The sequence below is a fragment of the Vulpes vulpes genome, chromosome 3 (assembly GCF_048418805.1).
Source record: "Vulpes vulpes isolate BD-2025 chromosome 3, VulVul3, whole genome shotgun sequence".
Lineage (NCBI taxonomy): Eukaryota > Metazoa > Chordata > Mammalia > Carnivora > Canidae > Vulpes > Vulpes vulpes.
In genome coordinates, this window is record NC_132782.1 from 99,541,241 (window position 1) to 99,555,976 (window position 14,736).

General features: G+C 38.6%; 1 protein-coding gene across 2 annotated transcripts in view; it reads right to left on the bottom strand.

The window, feature by feature from the left end:
- LOC112923250 (acyl-coenzyme A synthetase ACSM4, mitochondrial) overlaps positions 1-14,736 on the bottom strand; it is a 67,272-nt gene that overhangs the window by 13,941 nt on the left and 38,595 nt on the right. For both annotated transcript variants that reach the window (XM_026002984.2, XM_072753705.1), the window contains 3 exons: positions 10,308-10,554; positions 6,615-6,825; positions 2,409-2,616 (listed from right to left, as the gene is read on the bottom strand). In XM_026002984.2, the coding sequence (XP_025858769.1) occupies positions 2,409-2,616; positions 6,615-6,825; positions 10,308-10,505 (617 nt within the window). In that variant the 5' untranslated portion in view covers positions 10,506-10,554. The remainder of the gene's footprint in view (positions 1-2,408; positions 2,617-6,614; positions 6,826-10,307; positions 10,555-14,736) is intronic.

The window sequence follows — 14,736 nt, forward strand, 5'->3', positions numbered from 1 at the left end:
TCCCCTCAGGACCAGAATCCAGGGTCTTAGACCCACAGGGAGGCTCTTTTTACTAGGATAGGAAAAAAGAAGCATCAGTCTGGCCCATAATTTTGACCTTTTCTTTATCTTAATGTGAACATTTTAGAAAATGTTCATGGACTTCTATCCTTGGGAGCTAGAAGGAGAACAAAAGACCCTTTGAGTAGAAAACCGACTAACAATGATGACATTTGCCTAGTTTTGCTACATGGGGTTTTCTGAAAGACTAAATATTGGCAATAATAGCTCTCTTTTCCTTAGTTTTTGAGAAACAATCTATAGCATTTTTGGAGTTATGATGTTCCAAAGTTGTTTGAAATAGGGATTCCCTTTATCTTGAAAACTGTCCCTCAAACGTGCAAATTTCAATTTGAAATTCATGTGAGTTAGAAGTCTTTTCCTCTGAGTTTTGTGGCATCTTTAAGGTTTCATAGTCACTCCATGGCATGTTATAGAGTTGTTGAGGGCAGGGGCCTCTGAAGTAGGGGTGCTTGCTGCCCAGGGGTATATAAGACACCTAGGATGAGAAAGAAACTAGGACTTCAAATGATATGTATTCTATTCATCTACAAAAGTACACGTATATAACTTATAATACAGGTATTGGGGAAGTGTGTTAAAAATATTTTATTATTGGAGATCCATATTCAAATAATCTGGATACCATTACCTTAGGGAATCACTGCACTTCTGAATGACTTTATTAACTTGAAAATAATAAGACTAATTATAATTACTGTAGTATTTATGGAGTGATTACTCTGTGCCAGGTGTCATGCTAAACACTTCACATGCATCATCACATTTAATTCTTCTACAACCCAGTGAAGTATATACTATTTTTATCCCCATTCTGTGGATAAGATACAGTTTCAGAGATGATACTTGGCTTATCCAAAGTTACATATCTATCTATCTATCTATCTATCTATCTATCTATCTATCTAATAGCTTATAAAAGACAGTAGTAGGATTATCTGGCATAACCATTCTCTGGGAGAGTATTTTGGGACTGACCATTAGAATTTGGTTTATATTAATTAGTAGTATAACATTTCATTTCAGCACAAAACCAAAAAAAAAAAAAAAGAAAAAAGAAAAGAAACAAAAAACCCTGCCCTATTACATTCATGATCTCTTTCTTTAAACTTTTTTTTTTTTAAGATTTATTTATTTATTCATGAGAGACACAGAGAGAGAGGCAGAGACACAGGCAGAGGGAGAAGCAGGCTCCTCACAGGGAGCCCTCTTTCTTTAAACTTATCTGAAATAGTTTATTAAAAAGAAACTATTGAAAGATAATATCATTCATTGACATTTTAGTCCCCCCCCTTTTTTTTTACAGTTTAGGAAACACTTTCCACATATTAGCTTATTTTATCCTTAAAACAACACTTGAGATATGTGCAGCATAATTATCCCTATTTTACATATGAGGAAACTTAAGGTTAAGTGATCTGTTTTGTTCATTCAATTATTCAGCAATATTTCTTAAGTACCAAATATACCAACTATATGGTAGAGTGATCAACTAAACAGATAAACAGTGCCTCTTCCTTCTTGGAGCTTACAGTTTGGATCAGACGTTGGCAAACCTTTTCTATAAAGAGCCATATAACAAATATCTTAGACTTTGTGGGCTATATGGTCCCTGCTGCAACTACTCTATTCTTATAAGATGGAAGCAGCCACATGGGTGTGGCTATGTTCCAATAAAACCCTATTTACAAAAACAGGTGCTGAGCCTGAATTGGCCCATGGGCTCTATTTTGGCAATCTTTACTATAGAGGAGAAAAACACAGTAAATAAGGGAACAGATGACTGGATGTGATATTCAGATAGTGATGAGTGCATGAAGGAAACAAGGTAAAAAAAAAAAAAAAAGAAAACAGGGTGATATGATAGAGTGGCTTGGAATTCTACTGTAGATAGGATGGTCAGAGACAGCCTCACTGAGAATAAAACATTTGAGCTAGAGTCTGTTGGAAGGAATCAAGGACTAGGACTGTTGGAAGGACTAGGGAAAAGCATTCCAGGCAGAAGAAACAACAGGTGCAAAGCCCCTGGGGTGGGGCATGTTTGAGGAATTAAAAGGTAGCCAGAGGGAGTCAAGGCTGTGAGTGTAGTGGGAGATGTGGTCTAGAATTAGGCCAGGGCCAAACCATGCAGGATATTCATCACAAGCCATGGTAGGAGGTAGGGAAATGGAGGCAGAGCTACATCCTTTCCTCTGTCCTTAAAAATCTCCTATTAGGTGATTCTTTTATGGGAAGGAGTCTAAATCAACTGACACTATTGTTAAGTCCTTGGAGGCAAGGTAACACTGAGATACAGTTGTGATTGGTGTTATTGCTGGTACTGCAGATGAGGTGGGGAAAATACTCACTGAAGTAATTCCTGGAAGTTGAGCCACCCATCCTGGCTGTGTGAGGACACCAGGAGTTTGGTCTTCAAGTTGGGACACTCTGACATGATGGACTCCACAGCTGGGACCACGTCCTCACTGACCACAACACACTTGGCCTTGGATGCTTGCAGCCGATAGAGAATGTCTTTAGCTGTCAGCTGGGTTGTTCCTGGCATGAAGATCAGCCCTGGGAAAGAGAGAGCCCTGAGCTGAGATAGAAATTTTGTCCATTAGGTAACATTGTGGACTATGGAAATGGGCTTTGTGCTTGGGTGGGGAGGAGCTATGAAATACAGCCTTTGATTACTCCTGTCTTGGTCCCCAGGGACATTCCACAGGGCCTTAGAGAGGGAGATCTCTTAGAGCAGTGGCTTCAGAGTTTGACAGTCTATGAGTCTAATTCTGTCCTTGTGACTTAACTAGCTTTGTGACCTTGAACATGTTACTTGATCTCTCTGTGCCTTCCTTTCCTTATCTGTAAAATGGGGAAAATAATAGTAAGTGTCTGGCATATAATAGGCATTATAATGGTGGGCTATCATTATGTAACATTTTTGTGGAATATTTGAATCATTATTATGTCATACTTAAATAACACTTTATAGCTCATAACACATTTTCAGGAACATTATTCAATCTTCTGAACCAATGGTCTTCAAAGTGAGTTCTGCAAGGTAATCCACTGAAGATGAGAAGAAAAATTAGAATAAATTTATTTTTTATAATGATTTATTTATTTGTTCATGAGAGACACACAGAGAGAGGCCGAGACAGGCAGTGGGAGGAGCAGGCTCCTCGCCGGGAGCCCGATGTGGGATTCGATCCTGGATCCTGGGATCACGCCCGGAGCCAGAGGCAGATGCTCAACCGCTGAGCCACCCAGGTGTCCCAAGAAATTAGAATTAAAAAAATTTTTATTGAGATATTAGTATTCTTTATATTTTTATCTCATCTTGTGTATATTTTATAGCATGCATGCTATATTGTACAGAAGAACAATAAAAATAATTATATCCAGATGGGAGTGATGTGTATCCCAAATATTTTCTTGATAGATTTTGCAATCAGAAGAGCCTAGAGGCCACTGTTACAAGCAGCCATGTTGGTCCATGCAGTTGGGATATGATATTGAGTCACAGCCAGTGAGTGGCAGAGTCAACTTTCAAACCTGGGTCTTCCCAGTGGTCTGGAGTTGTCAAAGTTTACCAATACTCCTTTCTCAATGCTTAGTATATCTCACTTTTCACTCCATTCTAAACACTGGCCTGAGATGGCCCTGCTTTTAAAATACCTGTTCCTTATGAGAAAATCATATGGGAGAATTAGATGAAAGACAGAGAGAAGGTGGTTTGCACTTTCTAACGTGAATCAGCAAGGAAAAGTGAAATGTATATAAAGTGTTACGAATAGCCACTACCATTTATTAAGCACTTATTATGTGTCTGCTATCTCATGTAAAATCAATCCCAGGACAGAGACATGACAACTGGCCCAAGGGTCCCAAAGTCAGTAAGAGGTAGAACCAGGTTTCAAAGACACCTTTCCTAGGCTCCCAAGACCTGTGCTATATAGCAGACTACTTATTTCTTGGAGAATTTCCTGGTGAAATGGGAGATGTGGATTTGAATTCCTAGAAAGGAGACAATATACATTGAATGTATATATATTCAATAAAAATATATTTTAAAGATTTTATCTATTTGTTTATTTGACAAGAGAGAGAGAAAGAACAAGTAGGAGGAGCAGCAGAGGGAGAGGGAGAAGCAGACTCCCTGCTGAGTGGGGAGCCCAATCCAGGGCTTCATCCCAGGACCCTGAGATCATCACCTGAGCCAAAGGCAGACACTTAACAAACCGACTGGGGCACCCTCATTGAATATATTTTAAAACTCTCATATGTCATCACCTCTTGAGAAAATGAATAAATATATGACATTAAGGAAGTTAATTAAGAAAATACCTTATAGGATCTCAGATAGTACACTCTATATAAAAATATAAGATTATTTATTTTGCAAACACTTGTTCTTAATGGCTCAGAAATTATTAATATTCTTGGTAGATTTGTGACATGAATGTGTTCAGTGGATAGTGTGGGGATTAAAGAAAAGTTCTCTTGTGGATTTCATGCTGTACACACTTTATAGTAAAAGCAAAATATTTTGCCATGTACAATACAAGCATCTCAATATTTACTCAAGAGATTTAATAATTCTGAATTAGAAAACAATCCTCAGCTGCTTGCTTAATATTTAAGTAACTGAATGTTTTGACTATTCAGCTTGTGGGTTTGTTTTTACTCTTGGCATTTCGCAAATTGCTTAAATTATGTTAAGTAATATTGATTACATTTTTAATGACAAACCACCTTTAATCTCCTTCCAACCCACAATTGGTTTCACATTTCCAAGTTCCTTTTTATCTTGAATGCAAAAAGAATTTTATCTATTGCTTTTTTTAAAAAAATTAATATTGTCAATAAGAGCATTTTTCAACCCTATTATGAAATCCTTATAATTGTCTTTTTAATGATATCATGTCAACTTGAGGTATCATAATTTCATCTAACAATGAACATACCTCTTTAAATCTTTGCTAGCTAAGTCATAATTTATTTAATCATTTCTATATAGTTGTTTTGAATTTTTTATCTTATTAATAATATTGTAACAAACATTTTTGTGTTCTCTACAGTAGTTTTTCCTTTGGTATTCTTATTTATTTTTAATTGATTTATAAACACATCATGCTTTGGAGTAGGGGTTGGCAAACTTTTTGAGTAAAGATAGTAAATATCAGATAGTAAATATCTTAGGTTTTGTGGGCCATTCTAGCTCTGTCTCAATTAGGAATTCTGCTGTTGCAGAGCAAAAAGAAATATATAGACAATATGTAAATGTGCAAGCATGGCTGTATTCCATTAAAACTTTAAAACTTTGTTTATGAAAATAGTAGGCCATGGTTTTTGCCAACTTCTGTCCTAGAGGGGAAAACAATACTATATAATTTTTATTTGGGGTACATTAAAATTACTACTTTAGTAGAAAATGTATACATTAATCTTTTTGCCTGCAAAGAGGCCGAGGTTTTCCAACTGGGATCCACAGTCATATTCTTAAATGTCCTTAAATTCTAAAATGCTTTTTATTTCATTAGTATTTTCTTATCAGGGAGAATCCAAATATATTTAAGAAAGTAAATTCTCGATAATCTAGATAAATGTATCATAACCAGCTATGCCAAGAGGCATTATTATCCACATTTGCTTTGATAGAATTCTCTGTTTAAATCCCAAATGCAGAGTGCCTGGGTAGCTCAGTTGGTTAAGTATCTGACTCTTCATTTCAACTCAGATCATGATCTCATGGTTGTGCAACTGAGCTCCCCACTGGGCTCCATGTTCAGTGTGGAGTCTGCTTGAAATTCTCTCTTCCTCTGCCCCATCTAGTCCTGTCTCACTCTTAAAAAACAAATACATAAAATCTCTAAAAATAAATAAATAAATAAATCCCAATTTCAAAACTTTCTAGCTGTGCAACTTTGGATAAACTTCTTAATATCTCTGAACCTCAATTTCCTGCTTGCAAACTTCTTTTTTTTTTCTTTTTGCAATACCCACCTATTAATAATAATAGTTGTTCTTATTATTCCATCATGGTTGCTCTTCATCTCAACTCTTATTTTTTTGTTCTTTTTAAGCATAGCTTCAGTCAGAACAATTCAGAAAAAACTCAAATTTCATTTTCTTTCTGTTTCTGTGTAATTTAAAAATGTTAAATATCGGGCCACCTGGGTGGCATAGTCAGTTGAGCATCTGACTCTTGGTTTCTACTTGGGTCATGATCTCAGGGTCATGAGGTGGAGCCCTATGTCTGGCTTGTGCTCAGTGCCATATCGCCTTGAGATTCTCTCCCTCTGCCCTTCCCTCCTGCCTTGCTTGTGCACTCTCATTCTCTTTCTCTCTTTTTGAAAAAAGAAATGTTGGGGCACCTGGGTGGCTTGTGGCTGAGCATCTGCCTTTAGCTTGGGTCAGGATCCTGGGTCCTGGGATCGAGACCCACATCGGGCTCCCTCCAGGGAGCCTGCTTTGCCCTCTGCTATGTCTCTGCCTCTCTGTGTGTCTCTCATGAATAAATAAATAAAATCTTAAGAAAATAAAAATAAATGTTAAATATTGGCACTGACCTGTTCGCATACAAGCCACGTTTACAAGCCACCACTCTGGGATACGGGGCAGAATCACGGCCACTCGGTCTCCTCTCTTTAGGCCACAGGGCTTGGTGAGCACGTTGGCAGCCTTTCGGGAAAAGGAGCCTAGTTCTTCAAAGCTCCATTTGACTTCATCCCCTGTGCCATTCACCCACCACAGGGCTGGGTTGCTTGGTCTCTCTCCTGTCTGGCAAGGGGCACATGGGAAAGAAAGAAGGCTTACATGACTGGTCTACCAAATAGATGGGACATCTGCCATTACTTCCCCTCAGCATTTGTGCTGGTAGATTCCAGGAACAGCACCCCAGTTTGTCTTTGGGGGAACTCTCCTATTGAATACAGCCTAAGCCCCAGTGGCTCAGTGGTTTAGCGCCACCTTTGGCCCCAGGCGTGATCCTGAAGACCAGCATCGAGTCCCACCTCGGGCTTCCTGCATGGAGCCCGCCTCTCCTTCTCTCTCTCTGTGTCTCTCATGAATAAATAAGTAAAATCTTTAAATAAAATTTTTAAGATGGCAAATATATGAAATAAACTCACTATTACTCATAATAAGAAAAATGAAAATTAAAACTAATCCCTGCTATACCAATTCTATCAGATTGGCACAAATTCAAAAAAATATGAAAGAATATTCTTTTGACCCAGGTATGCAGAGCACTCTCATATATTACTTTTGAGAATCCCATAGAGAGGACTTTGGTAATATCTGGGGGAAAAAAGTTAAATTACTTACATAAAAGGTCATTCACTGGGATCCCTGGGTGGCGCAGCGGTTTGGCGCCTGCCTTTGGCCCAGGGCGCGATCCTGGAGATCCGGGATCAAATCCCACGTCGGGCTCCCAGTGCATGGAGCCTGCTTCTCCCTCTGCCTGTGTCTCTGCCTCTCTGTCTCTCTGTCTCTCTGTCTCTCTGTCTCTCTCTGTGTGTGATGACTATCATAAATAAATAAAATTAAAAAAAAAAAAAAAAGGTCATTCACTGTTTAACTCTATGGGTAACAGCAACCCAAATGTCCATCAAAAGGAGTTTGGTTGAAGAAACTATGATAAATCAATAAACTGGAATTCTCCGTACTTGTCAAAAAAAAAAATGAGGTAGATCTCCATTCTTTAATTATACTAATACTAAGTGATCTTTAGGATATATTACTAAGTGATAAAAAGAGGAAGTTACAGAACACTATACTTAGTGTAATGATAGGACAGCAAACACAAACATTCTTATTTCTATTTATATTTGTGTATGTATTCACTTATATTTACAAAAATCCTGTAAACAAAGACTAAAATGTTTAAATATAGGAAAAAGAGGTAACAGAGTAGAGGACTGAGAATGGGCATGATACTTCTCCAAATATGCCTTATTATGTAGTTCTAACTTTGGAAACATAGAAAACTTTGACATTTCAAAAGTAAACTTAAGCAATTTCTAAAAATAAAAAAACAGAGGAACCACAAAAAAAGGGAGATTATTTCAAGGAGCTCAATCACAGCTATTTTGACTCTACATTATTAGTGATACATGCTTTTTTTAAATATTTTATTTGTTTGTTATGAGTGACACAGAGAGAGAGAGAGAGGCAGGTACATAGGCAGAGGGAGAGGTGGGCTCCATGAGGGGAGCCTGATGTGGGACTCGATCTGGGGACTCCAGGATCACGCCCTGAGCCATAAGGCAGACGTTCAACCGCTGAGCCACCCAGGCGTCCCTAGTGATACATGTTCTAAGGACAAATAGAGTAGTAAGTATATATAAATTTCATTTGGTAACCAAATAGCCAATAGTAATATTGATATTTTTATTTTGAATCTATTTTCTTATAATATAAATAATTACTTAATGTTATTAGGTAATAAGATTTGCAATGTGAGATTAAAGAGATACAACTATTAAAATCGGTTATATTTAAAAAAAAAAAAAAAAGAATACAGCCTAGAAGAGACAGCCCGTCAGAGTAATTATTCATTGGGCTTTTGGTGCTTACGTATCCCCAGGGAGCTGTCCTGGTTCCTGGTCTTGCTGAGACTATATGGCTTGCAACCCAGTTTTGTGAGCACTCCCATGTCCAATAAATTTTTTTCTTGCTCAAGTTAACAGTCTGTTCCATCCAAATAACCCCACTTGTACTAAGGTTGATTAGGAACTTAACATCTTTTTTTTTTTTAACCCAAAAGGCTAAAGAATGGATTTCATAGGTAACAAGGAATAAGATGGTGGGCTTTTCGGGGGAGGCTCACCAAGTGATTGATTCCTGGAGGAAACTTTTCATATGTTCATATGATTCTACAAAGTACACTGTCCATGCTGCAATACCTCTTTGCTTTATGTGTTACCTGGAAAAAAAATTACTCCTCCTTTCTTCCCCTATCTGGAATATCTGGAACGTTGCTTTTACTGTCCCTGGTTGGAAAACATTTCAAAACTCAATTTCCATTTTACTTCCTCTGTGAAGCTTTTCTTAACCTCCTCTTCTTCTTTCAGCTGTGCTGTATTCCTGCAACATTTTGCTCAAATGCTAGATGACTCCATGACACTATGATATAGGCCCTGCCCTATGGGTATAAGCTCCCTAAAATCAGGAATTGGTTCCTGTACCTTTGAGACTGGTGACCTTGGATAAGAAGCTTAACTTCTATGAGGTTAATTTCTTTATCTGCAACCCCCCAGGGTGGTAATGGGGATTAGATGAAATAATATAGGCCGATATTTCTCAATCTTTAGTCATTGGAGTATCACTATTTTTTGCCAGATCTGTCCACACCTGTGCTATTGTTCTTTGTATTTTTCTTTACATCCGCTCATTTTTCTTATGTACATTTACTTAAGAAGGAAAATGCATTTATTCATCACCATAACTGGAGAACCAGTTACTACTTGTGAAAAATAGGTTACTGAAAAATAAGTACATTAAAAACAAAGTATGCCCTTAAATTTTGTCCAGAGATTTTCAAATACTATCTGCTCTTTCTGTTCAAAAGAGTTTAGCAAGAATAAGAGAGGCTGTTAAAGATGTAAATGGATTTAAAGGAAGATTTTCCCCTCAATTTAATAAGAAAGATTGATTCAACATTATTTGATGTCTTGTATATCTTGTGCCTGCATTTGCTGAGGCACAACTCCTTGCAGTGAATTTTGGTAATCACTGGTGGGTAAGTGTCTAGCTCAGGGCCTGGGGTGGGGTGGGGTCAGGAAGCAGGGACTTGACCTGAGGCTACACTGCAAACATTCAAGGCTTTTTTGCTTTATTCTTTTCAATGTCTGATTCTCTTCTAGTCACTGTCATTGTAAAATCAAAGTTCAAATGACTGCTTTTTGGATAAGCCTATGGCCAGCCCAAACAAATGTATAGAGAGCAAAGAGCTGCTGCATGGGACTTGAAGAAAATGAAGGAAAAAGAGGCAGGACTCTATAAGTGACCACCATGAGCTGGACTGAGGAGGCTCCAGAGAAAGACAGCATGTGGAGTTTCGTTTCAAAGATCTTCCCTTGGGAAAAAAAAAAAAAAAGATCTTCCCTTGGGAGAGAGAAGGGTAAGGGGAAAACAAACAAAGGAAAGCAAAAAGGTTGAAAGAACTGAATTAAGGGTGGAAATGGACCACAGAACAAGGAAATGGGAGCCTAAGACATATGTGAATACCAAGCATCTAAAGGAAGCCTGTCATGTCATACCTTCTCTTTTTGGGACCACTGGTCCAGCACATCCCTAGCAAAGTTAAATTTCTTAGGCAGTGACTTCTCACAGCGATTTATGGCTTCAAAGTCAGCAAGAGTCAGAGAGGCACAGAGCTGGTGATCTTTGTGAAGGTACCGGCCTGTTGGCTTGGTAAACCAGATGAATCTGAATGACTGGTAGCGGAAAAACATCATGATTCCCAAAGGGCTTTGTCAACTGATGTGAATATGGAAATTCAGCAGCCTGTGGGGAGAGATGAGTGGAGAGGGTTAGTCTCTCTCCGAATGCTCTGTGGTGAAATTGGGGAGTGGATTGTAGCTGTGTGCCACCCCTCCCACACCCGCCGGAAGCTGGAGAACACCTGAAAAAGACCATACGTCTTCAGAGTTGTGGCAGTCAGCCACTGATCAGTCTCCCCACCACTGGCCTCTCTCTCTTCATTCTGTCTATGATCAGATTATTCTTAAAAACAAAACAAAACAAAACAAAACAAAATTGATGACTATAGATTTGTCAAGCTCCCACCTTCTGTCCCTATCCTCTTCTCCAACCAAACAATAAACAGAGTATTTGTTGCCACAGTGGACATTCAAACCCTGCTTCTGTCTCATACTCGATTCTTTTTTTTTTTAATAAATTAATTTTTATTGGGGTTCAATTTACCAACATACAAAAAAACACCCAGTGCTCATCCCGTCAAGTGCCCGTCACCCATTCCCCCCCACCCCCAGCCCCCTCCCCTTCCACCACCCCTAGTTCGTTTCCCAGAGTTAGGAGTCTTTATGTTCTGTCTCCCTTCCTGATATTTCCCACACATTTCCTCTCCCTTCCCTTATATTCCCTTTCACTATTATTTATATTCCCCAAATGAATGAGAATTCTAATTATTCTCTAACTCCTCCCCTTGAATTTCCTCTTCCAGTAAAAGAAGTCCATTCACTTTTCATGAATGTCCATTTCTAGCCCTAAGATTTAGTTTGTCATTCTGCTTCCTTCTGGCTTTCCTGCCTTCCTTTCCCCTCAGTCCTTCATTACAATTTTGGTTACAAACCTTGATTTAAGTCCTGGCTCAGCAACTTTCTGAAGGTAGGACCTTGGGGAAATCACTTACCTTTCCTGCACCTCAATTTTCTCACCTGTAATATGGGGGAGGGAAGGAATATAATACCTCTCTCCTAGGGTTATAATGAAGATTTAATCAGATGATGTGTGTAAAAATGCCCAGCATGTAGACAGTACATTCAAAGTTTTAACTAATGCTTTTGTTAAGATTATTTTCAGGATGCCTGGGTGGCTCAGTGGTTGAGCATCTGTCTTTGGCTCAGGTCATGATCCGAGGTCCTGGGATCGAGTCCCACATCAGGCCTCTCTGCAGGGAGCCTATTTCTCCCTTTGCCCATGTCTCTGCCTCTCTCTCTGTGTCTCTCATGAATAAATTTTTTTTAATCTTAAAAAAAAGGGATTATTTTCATTAGTACTATGGTGGCATAAGTTCATGAAATAGTTTTACTTTATACATCAGGAGACCTGGACTTTACTCTGGACTCTTTCAAAACTAGCTTTATGTGACCTTGGTAAGTCACCTTCCTACTGCCATCTGTAATTTAACATTATTTTCATAATACTGTTATTTCTTCCTTTGAATTTCCATAATATGCATCAATATTCCCCGCATGAAGGATGCCTGGGTGGCTCAGCAGTTGAGCGTCTGCCTTCAGCTCATGGCGTGATCCCAGGTCTGGGGATCCAGTCCAGCATCAGGCTCCCTGCAAGGAGCCTGCTTCTCCCTCTGCCTATGTTTCTGCCTCTCTCTCTGTGTCTCTTATGAATAAACAAGTAAAATATTTTTTAAAAATGTTCCTCACGTGACAGTTTTTTGCCTAAAATTATTAATTGTTTTCAATATATATATCTTGTCTCCCTAACCTACCTAGATGGTGTGGGTAGAGACTATGTATTTTATCCTTAGCACTTCACATGATTTACAGGGCTGTCTTCAATAATAGAAGTCAGTATTTATTTATTAAATGCTTGCTGTAGACCAGGCATTTTGCATTTCTGATATTATTTAGTATTCATGACAATATTGTGAAGTTAGTGCCATTATTATCTCTATTTTACAGATGGGGAATCTGAGACCTATGTAGACTTAAGTAACTTGCCTAAGGTCATTCATCTCATAGTGGCAGACACCAGGTTTCGACCTGTATGATCTGACTTCAGAGCTTGTGTACTCAACCTCTCTGCTATTTAGCCTCCTTGTGTTGCCTTCTTTAATAAACGTTTCTTGCTGCGAATGAATACCCTTATCTTTTTGCCTTTTGGTCCTCCAACTTAGTTGCCTTGTATGGAATGGAAAAATCTTCAGGTGCAAAGGGTGTCTGAGTCTGCCTCAGAACAAAGGATGTAAGGTGTACCATCCCCTCATTGTTGTTGTCAAGCCTTCTTTGCTGCTCAGGGTGATGTCTGGAGAAGCAAGAGCCCCATTTGGTGGAAATGCAACTTACTATAGCATAGGAAGAGCTATTTCTGGCAACATCATTGGTATTAAAATCTCCATTATGTCAAGGATCCACAAGGAAGAAAGAAAAAGGACCACGTGTGGGCAAGTGTGGTGGATGTAGCAAGAGTAGAGAAGGGTGGGGAAAAGGAAAGTAGTGGGGCTATGCTTATGATTTAGCATTTTGCTGAAAGTGAGACCCCACTTCTCTCCTAAACACACACACACACACACACACACACACACACACGTATACACATCCACACACACACGCGAGCACATAGACCACATACATACTTGCATCCACACTTGTCTCTCTGGATGCCTTTTGACAAGATGCTTAATATCTTCAAGTTTCATTTCATCTGTGCAATGAAAGTAATGGTAGTACCTTCTTCATTGGTAGTTGTGGGTTTTAAGTGTGCCTTAGCACTGTGCCTGGTGGGTAGCTAGGACTCAGTAAACCCTGCATGTTAAAAATCAACCTTCAAAACTGTTTATGGCAGAAGGCTTTCACTGTTTGACATCATCAACAACAACAACAACAACAACAACAATGATAAAAAAAAAAACCCAGAAAAGAACTAGAAAAGCTATTGGATTGGAGCCACCAACATTTTGGTAGCTTATTTTTGCCTTAAAAAATGCCCTGTTACTGTGCTCCAGGCTGAACTCAGCCCCATCAGTCTGAGGCATTCTAGTCTTCACTTCCATCATTTTGACCCGGTTTAATGATGAATTGGAAAGATTATATTATGGGACACCTGGAAAATTCTTGCTTCCTAAGGAGAATAGTGCAGATAACAGAGCACATAGTTTTTAATGCAAATCTTTCTCTTCTCCAAATTAAGAAATGATGAATTTTTTGAATCAATTTGATGAATTGTTCTGATTACCCATACCTCCATAGATAAATTTGCCATATCACCAAATTAACATACCAACAAGTCTAAAACTAAATATCATAAAATAGATCTGATCTGAATATACACTTCAGCATTACCTGCATTATGTGCATCATCAGTGAAATAGGTCTTGCATATACACACAATCATTACTAATAAAATGCAAATCAAGATATCTCAGAGGAGGATTTTTCATTTAAACTGTAGAAATTTTTTGCCAGTAACATTTCTTCTTTCTATCTCTTTGGTCTGCTATTGATTTTCTGGGTAGATTTGTATGGATAGGCCTAGGCCGTTAGGAAGACCATGAAACTGAAGAGCCGTCATTTTGCATTCAGCACAGCCATTTCCTGACTTTGGATCCTGCGGGAAGTTCACATGATTCCAGGATCAAATCTGAGAATCACTGACTCTTTTAGGTAGAAATTGTATTTACACGTGTTTAGCAAAACATTTCCAGAAGGTATCTATAAATGTAAGAGAATTTAAGTAGGTGATTTCTAAAGTCTTAGTGATTTCCAGTGTGTTAAGGGAAACTTTGCCAGTGGAAAGATGTTTGAGCAATTGGTGTGTACTCAGCACTATTTGTTTTTTTTGTTTTTTTTTTTTTTTTATGTAATATCTTGCTTAATTCTCTCAACACCCTTTAGAGAAGGACTTTTGTCTTATTTTTATTTTTAAATTTTTTTTAGAGAAAGAGTGCGTGCTCACTTCGGCAGCACATATACTAAAATAGAGAAAGAGTGCAAGTGGACTCGAGTGGGGAACAGAAGGAATAGAGAATCCTAAGCAGGCTCCAGACTAGGCACGGACATTGATCTCCTGATCCTGAGATCTTAACCCTGCAATCACGGCCTGAGTGGAAATCAAAAGTCCAGACGCTTAACAGACTGAGCCACCAAAGTGCCCTAAGCATTTTGTTTTACATATGAAGTGACTGAGGCACTGAATGGTGAGTAATTAACAAAAGCCATTCATTGAGCAAGCAGCACAATTCCAAAGCCAATGCAAGAAAATGCT